We start from the raw sequence: 18,662 nt of genomic DNA, 5'->3' as shown, positions 1-18,662 counted from the left end.
CATGTCGACTGCCCATGGGCTCCATTTCACAGATGAGGAGCCCGAGACACAAAGTTGCCAAGCAGTTAGCAAACGGAGAAGCCCAGATACAAAACCCAGGCCAACTCAGAACTCCAAATTCTTGGTCTCCCAGCTGTACTCCTTCCTCCTCAGAGACTTCTTTCTCTGAGACCCCCTCCCACTCCACCAGGTTAGCAGAGTGCTCTTTCCACAGCCGGAATACGATCTTATTGCTCTCCCGTTAAAAGCCTTCCCTGAACCCCTACTCCCCACCCTTACATGCTCATCCTTCTCCATCTCCCGCTGCTTCCCAGCACGGATCCTTGCTTTAGCCTCATGGAACCTCCCAGATGTGGCCTGCTTTTTGCCAACTGTTCTCTAAGCCTGAATTAGTCTCCCCTTTTCCTTTTGTGCCTGGTGAACGCCTGCTGGAAACCCAGCCTGAACGTGTCTTCCTTTGCGAAATCTCATTCCACATAAGCTGAGTTAATCGCCTTCTCTTCTGCCCACCGTTACCCTTTGTGCATGCGTTCATCACTGTCTCCCCTGCTACTAGACCTTGGGTTCCTTGAGGGCAGGGCACTTCGTTCATTCATCACAGGATCCCCACAGCCACGCCTGACATATCAAAGGCATTTAATGAATGTTTTGTTGAATGACTGATGCAACCACTGAGGGCAAGATGAATTCAGTAAGTTGCTGCTCAGTTCTCCTGATACACAGACTTTCCTGGGTTTACACCAGTACATTGTACACTGGGGCTTTTTAACTTGCAAAACTCAAGTCCTGTTCTTTGGACAAGGACTGATGGGGTTATGTCATAGCTTCATTTGTTACCTTTAAAGGAATGAAATTGTTTCCTAGGATGATGAGGTGTCTGTCATTATTATCTCCTCATAGAAAAGGAATGTGCCACTAATTAACCATATATATGACTTTGAAGGTGGCAGTTTGTAGCTTTTTTACTCCTCTGGTAACTAAAGATGGTTTATTTACCCTCACCTCCAAATGCCTATTATATTGTTTCAAGAAGCTGATATTCACTGTCCTCAGGAGTGATGATAATCCGTGCGGTAACAAGTTCACCTCTGCAAACCTGGAAGATAGATGTTTAACGTATAACCCTGTGTGACAGACCTCTCGGTCTTTTGCAGATGAAGTTAAAGGGAAGCTCAGTCCGGCTCTCAGACAAAAAGGTTTGCCAGATGTGCCAGAATCCCTTTTGTGAGTCGGCGTTTGTTAGATACCCCAACGGCGGTCTCGTCCACACCCACTGCGCTGCCAGCAGACCCGGGAGCCCAGACTCCCCCGGGCCTGGCAGCCGGACTTGAAAACAATCTACCTGAGGATGGGGCGTGAATTCCTCTTCCTTCCCAAGCCCGCCGGTGCCGAGAGCAGACAGCAGCTGCTCTCTGCAGCGGCCAAGACGAAGGGATTGCACCCCGGGTGCTGGGGGGACTCCAGTCGGTGTGAAACAGGGAGTCACTCTACTGCCCACTTTATAGGAATGTGAATGGAAAAATAACTGAAAATATCGAAAAGAGAGACATTGGAGATTAACTTGTCCAGGTACATACTAATCAAAAAGAAATGTCTACTTTGAAAAATAAGCCTTTCCTGTGCTATCCAGACAAGTCAGATCACTCCACCCCCTGCCCCACTCCCAACCCCCCATAGCTTTAGACTCGTTTGCACTGAAAACATTTTGCTTCCACATGGCTCGGAGATGCAGCCCTTGCTTGTCCAGGTGACCCGCCAGGGCTCCGAGCCCCAGTGGGGCAGGCTTCATCCTACACACCTTTCTTCCGGGGGACAGGTACTCCCTGTTCTGGCACAGCCGCTGGGGAGGCCCAGTCCATTTCTCAGGGGTACATAGCGTGCTCCTTCTTTGCCCTCAGAACTGGCCGACCTTAGGAAGGTCTTCTTGTTCCTTGTTTCTTCCCATCCATCTCTCCACCCGGAGAACATTCTGCCTTGTTTACGTGAACACTTACTTTGGGGTGAGTATGTATGTGTGCTTCTGGCTGCACAGCGAGTGAGGACCTGTTGGAAACTGATGATGCCACCAGGAAAGAAGCTGCTTTCACCGTTTTGAAGACTAGCAGTCAGCAGGGGAAATGTGGCCACGGGCTCAGTTGTATGTTCCTTTTCTGCTGGTTTGAAACTCCATAATCAACACATTTGACTCAGAGTTTTGTTTGAACTTATATTTGTATTTTTTCTCTTGTTTAGAAATTCATCTCATGTTTGTTAGGGGTGTTTTTTCTTGATAAAATGTACCTCCTGTTGAAAGCTTGGGAAATTAAAAGGGAAATATTGATAAGCACAAACTGAACTTTATTTTCATGAGAGGCCACTTTTAAACTCACGCCCTTAGGGCAGGCATTTGGTGAAAGCTGCCCTTACACAGTGACGGAGGAGCTGTCTTTCCTGAGGGGTGTTTCCACAGACTCCTTTAAGGAAATGCAGTCAGGCTGCCTTACCTCACAGTGCTTTAAATGCCTGCTCGCAAGTTTACTGCTAACAGAAAAATGCCTCTTGTTGGTAGCAGATTGGGAGTTCATTTTGTGTTTCTCTGTAACACTGCTGATGAACTGAAGCTCTCGCTATTTCACTGCCCATTTTTTCAACTTACTGTGATTACTGATTCTGTCAGGAAGTGGCGATGTAAGAAACTATACTGCTAGAACACATGAAAAACAAGCTTTAGCTTGCGCGTGTGACAGGTGACACTGGGAAACACCCTGTCGTCGTCAGCCCAAGCCTTCCTGAGGTGAGTTGAAGAGCTCATCCCCTGTTTTTTAAAAAATGATTCCTAAACTAATAATGGTCAGTATTTTTTCCCTAATGTGATTGTAACTGGTCGAAGAAGTAAAGCATCAATGCATTGCATTCTCTCCCAACTATGTCTCGATTATATAAAGAATAAATGATTATGAAATTCCCCTTGTAGCTCAACGATTATGCTGTGTAACTCAGTGTGAATGTGAAGCCCGGTCATGAGTTTTCCATCGTGGATGACTTACAAAATGGTCATGGTATTGCGTGCATTAGCATTACAGCTTGTGAATTTGAGTTGATCTCCTCAAAGAACACGTTACTAATCTGTGCGAGCATTGCACTTTTGAAAGCACTGTTTCTCTGTAAACATACAAAAGCTTGGAAAAGCCCATGGTTGCTCATTCCTAACTCGAGGATGCTGATCTCTCTTTTCTCTGAGCACTGATCAATAATTTGAAATGTTTGTTATCCTTTAAAATAATGGGCACTAAAGTTGAACCGTTTTCCATCTCTGTTGAATCCTTTAATACAAGCAGAGTTCTGCAGCAATGTACAGAACTATCTCCATGCTAAAAGCCATGCTTTGCTCTAACCTGTGTCTGACTCCCACAAGGACTCCCTTTCTTCAAACAATATTTTTTAAAAGAAACCCATCATTCTTTCCCAGGGGCCTACTGTTTTGTGACTGTGCCATTGAAGAAAGCAATGGGAACCTTCTCTTAGCCTTTTTCCCCTCGTTAGTTTCAGTGTAACCGTTCTGGTTAAAACAGCATGAACTCAACTCAGTTTACATTAATATTCTGTGGGCAGTAATACTCAGTTTTATGAACTGTTTATCTGCTGTTGCCAATCAAGTATTAATGTAAAAGTGTCACGTAGGCTGTAGAGCATTGGTCTGAACTCAGATCTAAGAAAGCTCCTGCCGATGAGCTGGATAAAATGTGCTTGCTTACTTCCAGAGTGCAGGGAGACTGAAGTGGTTGCTTTTTGCTTGCTCTCCTCTGGAAACCTTAGTCCTCGTGCTTTATTCTCCATTCCTGATTGGGTCCCAGACACATAAAATGTACAAATGTAAACTTGTTGATTTTATTAAAATTCTTTTAATTCTTTGTTTCTCTGTGTTTTGTTTTTTGTTTTTTTTTTAATAAAAATTATCTCGGTGGAGTAATGATTTCCACTTGCCTGGTGCCTAGTCATTGTATCTCGTAGTTCCCCCCAGCATCTACCCCCAGAGGACTTGCGTTTGGTGTTTTTTAAAATTCTTTGTTACTGCCTTACTGAATTGTACACTTCTGAATGTATCTACTGCGTGTTCTTTAGGTGCTCCTTGACATCGGTTGCCTTCAAATTAATCGTGCACTGAAGAATGAACAAAGGAGGGTTCTGGTTGCTTCTTAAATACTTCACCTTTTAGCCAAACGCTATTAAGTAAGCATGCTGCCCTTGGATTTCTAACCTTGAACATCTTCAAGGAGTATAGCGCTTTTTTCACCTCACCTTTTAAATTTTACCTTATCCTTTGGGACCTCATTCATAGCAGGCCTTGGAGAAATCCTTGTTGAGTAGATTTCACAGTACTTTCCCATCTTCTTTCTTTCCAGGTTCTATATGAGTTCTGAGGAAAAGGTATATTCACACAGATGATGCCCTCTTCTCTGTGCCACTCAGGCTGAGTAAATTCCAAATATGTGTCATAGAACTGCAACTTTAATATACTTTTTTAATTTCTGTATCACTGGTAAACTAAGATCCCTTAGCATGTTGGAGATTTAAACAAGGGAGGGAGGCTTTAGACTTATAAAACTGACCAGAGAAGAGGAGGTTGTGGATTCACTGACTGAGAATATCACAAAGGCAGTAGGCAAAGCCAAATGGCTGAAAAAGAGAAAGAATGTAAATCCATGTCCTAAATGTGTCTGTCGGTGGAGGTGAAGATGCTCTGACTCAGTTAAATGGACTGTGACTTGTGTTAGGAGTAATTAGATATTAACTAACACCCCATTTACTCTTAACAGATCTGTCAACCTTAGCGTCTGAAATGAAAATGTACAAGAATCGAGACCATCTGGACTAGAGGCCCTTTCACCTTCTCAAAAAAAAAAAAAAAAAAAAAAAACCCACATGGCTCGGGTACCCTCTAAAGGCTTGTTAACGTGTTGTTCAGAGATAAGCACTTGAATTAATGAAGCCTGATTTTCTTTAGCTTGCAAACGGGGTAGAGAAACAAATAGCTATAATTCAGTCCAACATCCACAGAGTAGTAAATTAGTTAAAGGAGATCACATGGCAAGAAAGGATTAGAAATTCACACACAATTCAGATGGCCAATTAAGACTGAGAAGCAAAAAGTTGTCACCTGATTGGGTCTCACTGGACTCTGACACTCGGCTGCGGACCTGGGCAAGTGACATCCCCCTGGACCTTGGTGGTCACGTCCACAGACGGGAGGTGGAGCTGGGCGGCAGCTGGGGTCCCTGCAGGTGCTAATCCCCTGTTCTAAGCAAGGGGAATGAGGCCGGCAGGAAGCAGCAGGTTAGCAGGTACAGCCTCAGCCTGTGATACCACATGCCATCCTTTGGCATTTCAGGGTAGCACATGGCATCACCCAACACAGGAACTCCTCTGTAGCATCCCTGTGGATGTGTCAGAACTGCCAGAATCACAATTTGGTCCGCTTTTCCATTCTTCCAATTATTAATACGGTGCTTCTCCAGAATCTACTCCCTACTGATTCCAGCTCCGCTGTCTGCAGCTGTGAAAGGAGTCAGTCTCTACCACTCTCCAGCAGCTGGTTTTAGATGCTTCTTTCTTCCAGAGTTGTCCGCTCTTGGCTAAGAAACCCTTTGCCTTTTCTCATGTGGCTCTGACTTATCCCCAAGGCTTTCATCAATATGGTCATCTTTCTCCAGAAAACATTTTCATATTTGCCCCATTTGAAATAGCAGTTTTCTTTTTCAGATTCCTTTCGTGTCAGACTAAGCTAAGGAAGCAAATTTCCAACCAAATCTCAATAGGATTGTGAGCTAAGAAAGTGCAGTGTGTTCTCACTCCTGCTGTCCTCCAACTGACTCATCCGGGCCCCTGCTCCATCTCAGTTGCCCACACACATTTGCAATTCACTTAGAGCCACCGATGAGCACAGTACACTCAGGGTGGCCAGTCTGCCCACCCCCACCCACTTTTTTTTTTATTCAGTTTTACTGAGATATAGTCACATACCATACAGTCATCCAAAGGGTACAGTTATTCACAGTATCATCATATAGTTGTGTGTTCATCACCATAATCAATTTTTGAACATTTTCATTACTCCAAAAAAATACAAATAAGAATAAAAATAAAAGTAAAGAAGAACACCCAAAACACCCCCCCACCCTATTTTTCATTTAGTTTTTTGTCCCCATTTTTCTACTCATCCATCCATACACTGGATAGAGTGCAATCCACAAGGCTTTCACAATCACACTGTAAGCTACATTGTTATAACAATCGTCTTCAAGAGTCAAGGCTACTGGGTTGCAGTTTGATAGTTGCAGGTATTTACTTCTAGCTATTCCAATGCATTAAAACCTAAAGAGGGTTATCTATGTAGTGTGTAAGAATGTCCACCAGAGTGACCTCGCGACTCCATTTGGAATCCCTCAGCCACTGAAACTTTATTTTGTTTCATTTCATATCACCCTTTTGGTCAAGAAGGTGTTCTCAATCCCATGATGTCGGGTCCAGATTCATCCCCAGGAGTCATATCTCATGTTAGGGAGATTTACACCCCTGGGAGTCAGATCCCACGTAGGGGGGAGGGCAGTGAGTTCACCTGCCGAGGTGCCTTAGCTAGAGAGAGAGAGGCCACATCTGAGCAACAAAGAGGCACTCAGGGAGACACTCTTAGGCCCAATTATAAGCAGGCTTAGCCTCTCCTTTGCAGTGATGAGCTTCATAAGGGCAAGTCCCATGATAGAGGGCTCGGTGCCCTCACCCACTTTTACCTCCACAGTCAGCACATTACAGTAAAACCCCCAAATCTATTTCTAGATTGTTTTTCAATGCATTGGTGACTTACAGACAACTGTTGACTTAACTTCATAAGTACGTAAATATAGACAAAATGCTAAACTTTTGCTCTCTTGAGAATTAGGATACAAGAGAACATTGTCCTAGTTTCTAACTTTACAAGTTAAAATGCACATTTCTAAAGATATTTGATTCCTCTGGTTTCAGTTAATTTTCAATAATACATTTACTCTCCCTATATGAGTAAACATAGAAATTCAAAGTTCTGTCCCAAAAAATGGCCATATTGCTAATATGACTTGATATTAAACATGTTTTCTGTGGATGTTAGTGTTCTCACCATGTGCATGGTTTTCAAATAGTATATTTAGTTACCAAAAGTGTGAGCACACATAGAATATAAGCACATATATATCTTATATAAAATTAGAATTGCTATTGTATATACTCATACCAACATGTAAAAATATAGCCCTGTATCCGCCCAGCTAAAAGTCATCCCTGTATTATTCTAATCTCCCCTCAAAAACACAATAAACTAACAAAGCTCTGTCACCAGAATGGTTCCAATGGCTCAAAATCAGCACACGGTCTCTGTCAACAAAGCAAGGCATAAAGATTTCCCCGTTTGTGATCTGACATTGCTCACCTGCAAAGATCTGTGTAAGGGCAATTCAGAAACAAGGACAGGACTAAATTATCCAAAAAAAAGTGTCCAGAGTTGGGCAGCTGCAGGGTAGGCCGGAGCGGGTGCCAAAGCCCATCAGGGGTGTGTATTTGAGTATCGGGCGTCTTATGAAGGTTTGCCATATTTTCTATCATTTTTTCCAACCTTCTTTTATACAGATATTCACCACAACATCTTTTGGGGCCAAGGGGCAGAGACAGGCCTCATCCCTGAATCCCTGGTTATGTGTCCTTCTTAGACCCTGCTCCAGCCACAGCCACAGGTCTTGCCTTCAAGTCAGTCACCACAAAATGCATCCAGGGGGTGCTGAAAACCCGATGAGGCAGAACTCAGGACAGAAAGGGACGTTCCTCTTCCTCTCTCTCCTTGGAGAGCAAGAAAGTGACTGCAGGCAATATGGTGGGTATCTGGGTCCAGGATGTCTTCCAAACATTGGAAATCATGGAAACAATGGCTCCCCACATTAGAAGCTGCCTGTGTTTTCCTCTGTCAGGCCCCTTCCATAGCTGTGAAGGGGCTGGGTGCTGTAGATTTCCTGGCACGTTCCCACACCTGCATTGCAGCCTGTCTCCTGGTAATCTGGTGTGGAATAGACAGCAGCAAATGTTACCTAATTAGAAGGGGAAGTTTGGATGTACCGACACAATGGCTGCGTGAGCACCTTGTAAACCCATCATCATGTCTGTTCCCCAAACTGTAATTTCACACAACTTAACAATTGGAGGTGCACAGGGGCAATGCCAATTTTCTATTTGTGCTTGATTTGTACTATTGGTATAATTTTCAGATATCTTGTATTTATACAAATACTGGAAAATGAGCTGCTTGCTAAGCAGCTAGCAGAAGATGTTTGCCTTCCCAGCCGCCATGGCTGTGCCCAGAGCACACATCTAGTGCACCAGGAAAATGGAAGATTCTCTCTGCATAGGAGCTATTTGCACAGTGGAGGCCACTCCGAGACTCCTGCGTGGTGAAAGGCTCTGTTCCCTCCCGGTGCAGGGCCTCAGAACAGGGATTTATTCCAACTACCACGTTCATGTGACAGTAGAAGTGGAACCACTTTCTCACAGATGGAGACAGCAGAGGGACGAAAAGGTCCATGGTACCAAGAACTGTGTTTAATGCTAATGGGATGGTTTTCTCCCTTTCAATCCATGCATTCATTTATCCATAGAGCTAGAATTATTCATCCATTCCACAAATAGAAGTTGTGCCGGGCATTGTGCTAAGTTCTGTAGATGTAATGGTGAATAAGGCTCATCTGCTCTTGGCCCTTCTGGAGCTCGTTATGGAGACAATTATAACAAAATGGGATAAATCCTAAGCCTGGGAAGGGTAGGTAGACCAGAAGCTTGGAGGAGAAGCCCTAACTCAGTGGGTAGGGGAGGAGAGTGGTGGGGTCAGCAAAGAATTCCTCAAGGCAGCAACATCTAGGCTGAGATAGGAAAGAGAAGGAGTCAGGTAAGCACAACCGAAAGAAAGGGGGTCAGTTTGACAGGAACCCAGAGAGTCACCAGGTACTGGTGACAGATGAGGCTGGGGTGTGACTCTTTCCTGATTCTAAGCAGAATAATGCAAGTATTTGTGCTGTAGAGAGACCGACAATCCCAGCACCCAGAGATGGCCCTGCCAACATTTCTATTTAGTTCCCTGCCTATTCATCTTTGTCTTTACATAGTTGAATTTTTAATGACATGGGAAAAGACAAAAAATAAAAGGCAGGAGGGTAGATTACAAAATGTTCTAGCCAATCAGTTTATTTGGAGAATCCTTTTGATTAGGCCGATGAGGCTTAGAATTATGTAATACTCTGTTTCCCAGGGCAGAGACTTGAACACAGACGATTTAACGTATTTCTAACAGCAATGTGAGAAAGGTTGTCTCGGAGTAGCATAGGATGAGAAACTGGAAATAGGGTGGCCTGGAAACCCTTTCCGTGGGCCCAGCCCATCAGCCAGGCTGACATCCCTCTGTGTTCACAGGGGCTTCTGTGTCAGGGTGGCACAAGTTGGCCTTCAGTCGCAACGAATAATCCTTTCAGCCCAAATTGGTTTCTGGAGGGTGTAAAGTACCTTTCCTGGTTGTTTCTCTTACATGTCTCTGTATATGATTAATGAGTATATATTGGCTGGCCTTAACCTTTGTAAAACTGCAAAGCTTTTGCATAATGCCTCCTGAATCAGAATGTCTGGGTGTATACTGTACGCTGCCTGGCATCTTCGTGACCCAATTCATAATCCAGTTTGTGACCCAAAGGAACCTTGGCACAGCCTATTGGCAGAGAGCCTATCGGTGGCTAGTGGGAAGTGCTCCACAGCCTACTTGAAGAGTTTACCGAGTTTTTGGTAAATCTCAAGCACGGCTGGTAGGAGAATAAATTGACACAGCTTTCTGAAAAGCAATTTTATTATGGCATCAAAAGTCACCAATTCCATTTTTAGAAATTTTATTTTAGGGAAACAGCTGCTAGGCAGAGAGAGTTCTGTCAAGGATGCTCATAGCATTTAAAAAAAAAAAAAAAAGAAAAGTGAAAAATAGAGAAAATCCTGAATATCCCAAACAGGGAGAACCTACGTAGCTTGTGGCACATGCACACAATGGAAGACCTGGCCAACAGGAATCACTTCAAAGCATGAAAAAAATATATTAAGTTATTATATAGTATAAAGAAAATTAGGGTTTTTTGTATGTATTTAAAAGGCAGAAGATCTTTAAATTTCTTTATGCTTTTTTCCCCAAAATATCTCCAATAAACACATTAGTTTCGTTTTGTTTCCATTTCTACAAGAGACAAATTCCTCTATCATTGAAATAAAATAACAGTAGATAACATTTTTGAAACTTCTTTGATAGGTTTAAAAACTAGGAAACATTTATTCATAAGGATGTAAAATATGCAGCTCTTTTACAGCTTCTAAATCTGAACTTTACTATATCAGTGTCACCTCATGTCAACTTAAGGGCTTAACCATATCCTCTTATTTTATTGTTCGAGAAGGAGAGGAAGGTTCCAAGAAAAACAGAGAAAGGGGCTGGGAAATGAAGAGAAGGCCTAGGTGGAAGGAGCCTCCCACAAAGGTAAAACAAAGATTTAGAGACTGTATTTGTCAAGCATCCTGGGGACCATGATCGCTCTGGACTGTTCGGGAAGCTGTGAGGAGTGTTTGTTGGGATCTGACTGGAGAGAAACTGGAAGCGCCCAAGGGGTCAGGCCTTGGCTGTGGCGACGCCCCATTCTGGCCTTCAGTCGCATTTCCATGGCCCCCGGGGCTCCCCGCAAAGGGGAAGCACTTTCTGAGCTTCCTGGACTGTTTCCTGAAAGGCCCATCAAAGCCCAGAAAGAATCCTGAGGCCTTGCAGGAAAAGAGCGTTCTGTTTCTGATAGTGTTTCTCTCTTCCCTCTGTTCCCCACTTTTAAAGCAAATTAAGCTTCCTAGTTTTCCCTATGTGTTTTTTAAAATTGATCAGTCTTGTTTGTCTTTTTTAGCAAGGTAAGTGTTGCTCTCCACGTCTTAATAAACCATTCAAAGTCTTCACAATACTACCGCAAAATACTCTAACGAGGGAATATGGCGGCAGCTTGTCAATGAGGGAGGAGACAAGAAATATATTACACGAGGAGCAGCGAAACTCTTCTTTTAAAAAACACTTCCAAACATGAATTTGGTTATTTTCTTCCCAGACTGGAAGGGTCAGCAAAGCACAACAAATGCCAGAGGCAGCAGGAGACAGCACGGAGGAGATGGGACACGTAGCTCCAAGGCAAGTGTTTGTTCCTATTAACTAGGCTTTTACAGGAACCCCTCAGAAGGCTGAGCCTGCATAATCGGTGCCACCAGATCTGTGGATGTGAAAAGTAAAGTTCTGGTCACCTCTAACTGTTTCCCACCCAGGTAAGTTCTTTCTGTTCCTACCTGACTATAGGAAACATCTACCTGCAGCCCCTACTGGCTCCCTCTCTGAGCCCGGCACCTCTCCTTGTCCTGGAGCACCGTGTTCTCTGCTGTCCTCCAGGCGGAGGAGGTGGGAGGGCAGAAGATACATCGGGACTCTCTGCTTAGGTAATTCTGGACAGCTGCCCCCAAAATAATGTGTGCACACACACGCGCACACACACACACACACACAGGCTTTTGCTTTCAAACATCCTTTTATCATCCATAATCCCATTGCTATCCTTACACTATTTATTGTTTGTCGTTTTAAAGAGTAAGAGTCATTTTTTTTCTCATCTTGGCCAAATTCCTCCCTTTGTGGCAGCAAATCTGTCAAAACAGTTTAGCTTTTATGGCTCCTATAGTTTTGGTCTAAACGGTTAAATGTGGCAACTTTATCTTCTTACATAGGCATAAAGACACACATTTTCTGTATCTGGATGTAGGTGGTGTATGTTGGAGTTTAGAGATAAAGATATAATTATTTTATAATTAATCAGGGCTCATTGATGAAATTTGTAGTCAGGACTTCAGAATTCACACATGTGCTATGACCTATTGTTTTTCAAAATGATGCGATGCTTTTGGCAGAGACTGCTGGAAGTCCACCAGATCCCTTCTTTTCTTATTCCGTGGTTAGAAAGTTGTAGCTGGGCACATGGCTGCCCATCTAGGGACTCCATTTCCCAGCCTCCTTTGCAACTAGGCATGGCCACGTGCCTGAGCTCTTGGCCATGGAAGAGTAGGGGAATGTTGGCTGTTTCTTATTTACACGTGACTCCTCCACACTCCTTCCCCTCCTCGTGAACTGGAACACACAGATGGCTGCAGCCCAGATTGACCAAAAAGCTGAGGACAATGGTCCAGGGTATAGTGGAATGTTAGATGGAAGGAACCTGAGTCCTGAACAACCAATGGCTTAGAGAACTGCCTAGCTGCCCTGGACTTTTAATGAGAGGGAAGCAAAGTTATTCTTTTAAAGGCACTTTATGGTTGGGTCTCTTTGTTAAAGCACCCTTAGCCTTTTACCCCAATACACACCTCTCTCTCTCTCCCACCTCCCTGCATTCCCACATATCCTTTTGGGCATTTGTGGATCTCAGAACTGCCATCAGCAGAAATTGCACCTTGGGTTGTTTTTCCTGACGTGAGAATGGGGTTGCACTCAACCCCTCACCCCCATTTCACACTCCTAACCAATCCTGTGAGGCCAACTTACAGCCAATGAGACTTTTTAAATGGAGTTAAGTGGTACAATTCTGGCCAGCAGAATTTTGCTCTTTATTGTCAGATCTGTGCTCCTGGCTTATTGGATGTTGTGCTCTTGTCAACGGAAGCCAGACATCTTAGGGCACACGAGGATGAGGGGAGAGTTTGAATAGCCCGTTTCTGGAACAAATTTCCACCCTCACCCCAAAAAGGACAAACCTTTGCCATCCAGCCTGTTGACAGCACAACTGTAATAATTATTGCCAAGGTGTACTCAGCATCTACCTTGGACCAAGCACTAGACCAGGTCTTTTATATTCATAATTTCACTTATTCTTCCCCGTGGCCTCTGGTTGGGAGTATTTCCGCCATATCGGAGATGAGCAAACCAGGGCATAGGAACATTACACAACTTGCCCAGAATCACACAGGAACAAGGCAGCATTGGGATTCAGGCTGCATTTCCGCAAGAGCAGAAACCTGAGTGACGGGTACTTCCCCAACTTCAAGGGCTTTGGGGGGCGGGGCTACTGCATGAGGAAGAGGAGCAGAAAAACTTTGAAAATATTTAAAGTAGAGGCTTTTTCGTCCAAAAAAAGCAAGAAATGTAAATTGTGTCAGGGGAAAATGCATGCAGGTTTCAAAATAGCAAAGGAAGAATCGATCTAGATTGTTGTGGCTCAGCTTGGTTTTCAAATGTCCTAGAGACCCTGCATTTATCTCACCCTGGTGGTGGGCACCAAGATTAAATATTAAACGGTGGCAGATTTTCACTAGTCCTAAGTAGGATGGCTGTCCTGAGTTTCGTCCTGTGCTAGATTCCCCTGGCGAGCCTTGGTGCTCTGCTTCCTGCGTCACATTACCCTAATTGGCTACTGTGGGAGGTTGTATTATGGACTCCAACACACATGTCCTTAGTCTTGACCCATGTCCCTGTGGGTGTGAACACGCTGTGACTAGGACTTATTGAAGACGTTATTTTTGGTCAAGGTGTGGCCCACCTGAATGAGGGTGGGCCTTCGTCTGGATGGCTGGGGGCCCTATAAAGAGAGCCCAGAAGTCACAGACGTGAGAAAGGGGAGGATGTCGCCATGTGACAGGAGGCAGAGGTATGAGCCAAAGAACCCCAAGGATTCCCGACAGCCAGCCCCAGAACATATAGACCCCGGGAGAAAGCAAGCCTTGCTGATACCTTGATTTTGGATTTCTAGCCTCAAAACCGTGCATCAATAAATTCCCGTTGTTTAAGCCAACCCATCATGTGGTATTTGTGACAGCCGTCCGGGAAAGTCAGACAGCTGGTCTCTCACGTCGCACCCCAGGATCCACAGAAACCATTCACGTTCCCTCCGTGCACTTCAAACAGAGCCCAGGGTTTGAGTGAACTCCAGGGCTTAAAGAGGAGATGGGAAAAGTAAAAAACAAACAAAAAACCCAAAGCAATTATCAAGACCAGAACTCAGTGCCTTTCAAAATTGAAGCTCCTTAAAGTTGCAGTGAGGTCAGAGGTAACTATGGAGGTGGGTGGCCTGAATGTCAGAGGAGAAGGAACGAACCAGCCCGAGTTACTTATCGAGGCCATGATTAAAGAATAAAAGCAGGCACCCAAGCTGTGATCCACCTTTGCTGAAATACAGTCTCCCGATTATCATCTTCCTCCCTCCTTCTTTAGCCATTCTACCTTCGTAATATACAGGTTCCAGCTTTCCTGAAGTTCTTTTACTTAGGAGGTGTCGGACATCAGATCCTTGGCTTACTATTCTTGGTTTCGGTGCTAATTTTGACAAGAACATAATCTTGTACACAGAAAGAGCAATAATATTTTATTTAAAATATATACAAAATTGTTACTTTGAAATATATATATATTACTGTCAAACATACATCCTATAACACTGATTGATGTCAATTTTGGTACCTTCATTCATTCAGTTTTTTGATTCCTGTTTTACTCAAGGCTCACGAAGGACATTCTCTTAAATGCCCACCTAGGGGAGGTTCCCACCAGCTTGGTGCCATCGGTGGTCTGCTCTGCTCTGGGCCCTGCTGGAGACCTGAGCAGATCCTGCCCCCCACCCAGGGGCTCCAGCACACGTTCCCCATGGGGAGCTGAAGGCAAACCCTGGCCTGTGCCTGGCAGACTCTCAGGATGCAAATGGACCAAATCTGCTTGAGTCACTTACAAGCCAATTGGTAGTCTGCTCGCTGGGTGTCATCTGAGTATAAAAGTTGGTGACAAAAGTTGTCAGTTATTTGCTTGATAACTCCTCCCCTGGGCGTAGTTTAACCAGGTTATGTTCTCCTCTTTACCCCCTTTCTTCCCTGCCTCCATCACCACTACCATGAAAAAAAAAAGCATGAGAGTGGGGAGCTGGTCTCTGAATGCAACCTTAGAAATCAACTAAGTAGAACCAAAATGTAGTGTCTATGATTTTAGGTTGAACTTGAGTTATGATTATCCCAAGGTAAATGGGACAATTGCTTTTGGCACGGCCCATGCCTTCTTCATCACTACCCCATCCTCATCCACCACCCCCTCCCTGCCCAGTGCCTTGAATCTAGTAGGAACTTAATAAATGCTCGTTGCATGGGTGAATTCATGAATGCCGGGGATATGATGCATTGTAGGAGAAAGCATAGGGATCTTAGAACTGGCGTGTTTGAGATACGGAAAGGACTTTGGAGATCACCTGGACGCTCTCCCTCACTCAGCCAACGTGGAAATGGAGGCCCAGGGAAGTGAGGTGCAATGAACAAGGACACATGACTAGTTACTGGTAGGTTTAGATCCCAAATGAGATTTTCTGAATTTCTCCTTGAATTTCTCTTTCTTTTTAGAATTGAAACTCTTAAGGGAGTTTAATGGACTCAATCCTATATCCTGAACTCAGGAAAGTCATCCCCCAGCGTCAGAAGCTCCCAGTGGTGAAGACTGGCCATGGACCTGGTGGCCGAGCGTGAGGTACAAGCAGAAAAGACCCCCCAGGTGAGCTCCTCCACGGGATGCCAGTCATGTCTGGGTTCATGAGGAGCCCAGTCCCAGGTAGAGGGGCCCAGGGCAGCAGCCAGATTCTCGTGGATCTGAATGAGGTAGGAGGAACACAGGGTGCATGGGGAGCTGCCCCGTGGGTCGGGTTTATTGATCACGCCCCACCCCTGCAGCAGTTCTAATCTGAAGTCAATTGGGTGCCCCCACTTTGGAGCCCCAGGGTGGCTGGAGGAAGCATGTAAACAAAGCACAGTGACTCACCACTTCTGAAACTTAAAGCAAGTCCTTATCAATATTTGCTGAACAGATAATTATAGGAGAAGGAGTGTGTGGTTTTTCAGCACACTGGAAATGGGTGGAATGAAAACAGTGGGGCATGGGAAACTGTGAAGGGGGGAGAGAAGGGGGCAGACCAACTGTCACAGCAGACAGGGAGGGGCTAAAGGCTTCAGGGGGCAGGGACACGAAGGGGACGGGGCCATGAGGATGCTGGGCCAGGTAGGAGGGCTGGGTTCATGCACAAGGTAGGAGGGCTGGGTACGTGCTCAAGGGGTACAAAAAGAAATGGGCCTGGAGAGTATCTCCTTGAAATTCCCTGGGTTTCGAGTCACTGAGGCCTCCCAGGTGTCACACTGGGTTGGGGGACTGAAAAGCACAGAATCTCTCGCCACTTCTCCACGTGGTTTGGTATATAGAAAGGTTGATTTGGCATTGTCAGAAGGGCACACCTTGACCAGTGGAAACAGTCTTGCCTGTGTTCCCCGTACACCGCAAAACATAAATAACACTGAAGAATGCTGGCTTCGAGTAAAATGAAGGACAATCAAAGAGACGAGAACTATTTGGGTTTCTCACATCAGCCTATGGCACCGTGGGTTTCTCTGGAAGGGCGTAGAAGGAGCTCGGACTGCAGAGTCAAGCTCTTTTAACAGAATCTTCCTTCTGCCCATGCTCAACCAAGTTGATGTCCCGCTCCCCCATCCCTAACTTTCTACCTAACTTCTGCACTCCCCCCAGCCCTACTCCTATTTTGCCTTAAATACCTTCTAGTTTCCATCAGACCCACACATTGTTCTTCTGCAATGAGAAACAAAAATAATCGCCTTGCCAACATTGGGGAGCCGCAGCTCACCGGGTAACAAAAAGTAACCAATGAGTACCTTTGTGCTTAAATGGCCACTGCCAAATGTTGATGGGGATTAAAGTGCCAGGAAGCAGAGCAGAAGGACATGCTGCTTCCCGTGAGCAGGGGGTTTCAGGATCTCCTCCGCTGCCCCTGCCTCTCTCTAAACGGCAGATTGGTTTTCATTGCACACATACACTGTGCTGGGCTGGATTCTCCTTCGGATCCGCTCAGGCACTTTGGGAAGGATCTGGAAGGTTTGGGGTAGCAACTCTATGCAGGCCTCGCGGAATTTTTTGATTCTCCAGCAGTAGACAATGGGATTGAAGACAGACTTGAGGTAACTGAGCCACAGAATGCAGGTGCTGGCTGTGTGGAAGGAGGAGCTGCAGTAAAAGCGCCGGCTGAACACGGATAGGAGGCTGTAGACCGAGTGGGGCAGCCAGCAGAGGGAGAAGCCAACGAAGAGGATGAGGATGGTGGTGAAGGCCTTGGTTTTGAAGCTCAAGTCCACACTGACCTGGTGCTGCCGCTGGAGCCGCCTCAGGCCGGCCCTGGTGAGCTGCCTCAGGTCCAGGCTGTTGGACTGGTTGTGCACGCGGACGGCGTTCTTCCGGAAGGCGTTGAGGATGCACATGTAGGAGCAGAGCATGACGCCGAAGGGCACGAAGAACACGGCCACCACCAGCGTCACCACGTAGGCGCGGCCCGCTGGAAACTCCGTGTAGCCCAGCACGCACTGAGGGGCCCGCGTGGGCACTTCCACCAGCGTCCAGCCCGCGAGCGACGGGACGGAGATGCAGAAGGACAGTGCCCAGGAGACGGCGATAATCGCCTTGGCCCTCCGTGGGTTCAGCTTGTCCTGGCGCTGTACGATGATGAGAAAGCGGTCCACGCTGATGATGAGCAGGATGGCAACCCCCTCCAGGACAAAGAACCAGTAGAGCATGGCCGAGAGCCGGCAAAAGGAGTCCCCAAAGCGCCAGTTGACGGTGATCAGGGTGACTGCGGTGAAGGGCATGCAGCACAAGGACAGCATGATGTCCGAGAAGGCCAGCGTGGCCAGCAGCAGGTTGATGGCAGAGCGCATGGCGGGCCGCTGGTACACGATGACGCAGACCACGGTGTTGCCCAGGAACCCGACCATGATCATCAGCATCATAACCACCGCCAGTGATATCCTGAAGGGCGCCGACAGGGTGGTGGCTCCCAGGGCTGACATAGTGCTCACGTTCAGCAGAAGGAACCCGTGGGTCTCGGTGGAGGTGCCGTTGCAGGCCATCGTGCAGAAGGACTCGGAGGTGGGCAGAGGGGCCTGGAAGGACCCCCCTCAGTGCTTTGGTGGCTGCCATTTTCTGTTTGCCGGATGCATCTTCTCCGGTGTCTGCTGACCTGTGCAGCACTAGAATGGTTAGGAGAAGTGTTCTTTGGGGGCGTGAGCTGGAGCTGGGCATTCGTCGATCAAATCCCGATCAACTCTGTGACCACCGATCGTGGGCACAGCTTCATACTTAGACGCCATCTGTGGCCCAGGGAAAAGAGGAATACAAACAAGGAGTTATACTTTCCAAGCACATGTTGACTAGAGCACACATCTCACCTTTGCAGGTATTCTAAGCACTAGAGCCGAGAGGGAGAACGACTTGTTTATTTACCATTTGTGCCAAAGCTTGGTGTTCACAAATATTATTTGAACCTTGTCAAGTAGCACAGGAAAACCCAATCAGTCCTACTCTGGGAGAGCTGAGGACGTGAATAATTTGTAAGCAGCATTTACGTAGTAAACATTTATGCAGTAACTTGCATTTTAATCGACATGACTGAAGGAAGCCATGGATAAGCCACATTCCATTAGGGTGCAAGTGCCATCGGGAAGAGAATTTCTGTCCATTTTATTCTCTTCAGTATCTCCAGCACCAAGGGCAG

The 18,662-nt window shown here is 45.9% G+C and overlaps 2 protein-coding genes across 3 annotated transcripts in view; one reads left to right on the top strand and one right to left on the bottom strand.

The window, feature by feature from the left end:
• TGFBRAP1 (transforming growth factor beta receptor associated protein 1) overlaps positions 1-3,894 on the top strand; it is a 64,252-nt gene extending 60,358 nt beyond the window's left edge. For both annotated transcript variants that reach the window (XM_037806823.1, XM_037806824.1), the window contains exon 12: positions 1,155-3,894. In XM_037806823.1, coding sequence (XP_037662751.1) covers positions 1,155-1,331 — 177 coding nt within the window. In that variant the 3' untranslated portion in view covers positions 1,332-3,894. The remainder of the gene's footprint in view (positions 1-1,154) is intronic.
• Positions 3,895-16,899: 13,005 nt separating this feature from the next.
• Positions 16,900-18,018, bottom strand: GPR45 (G protein-coupled receptor 45). The gene has a single exon (XM_037807540.1). It carries the CDS (start codon positions 18,016-18,018, stop codon positions 16,900-16,902), a length of 1,119 nt encoding a protein of 372 aa, XP_037663468.1.
• Positions 18,019-18,662: the final 644 nt, after the last annotated feature.

This window comes from Choloepus didactylus, chromosome 17 (assembly GCF_015220235.1).
Source record: "Choloepus didactylus isolate mChoDid1 chromosome 17, mChoDid1.pri, whole genome shotgun sequence".
Lineage (NCBI taxonomy): Eukaryota > Metazoa > Chordata > Mammalia > Pilosa > Megalonychidae > Choloepus > Choloepus didactylus.
Note: the sequence above shows the minus strand (reverse complement) of the source record. Positions and strands in the feature narration are given on the sequence as shown.

Coding starts and splice junctions, on each gene's coding strand:
- GPR45 (XM_037807540.1), bottom strand. CDS start 18,018: ATGGCCTGCAACGGCACCTCCACCGAGACCCACGGGTTCCTTCTGCTG.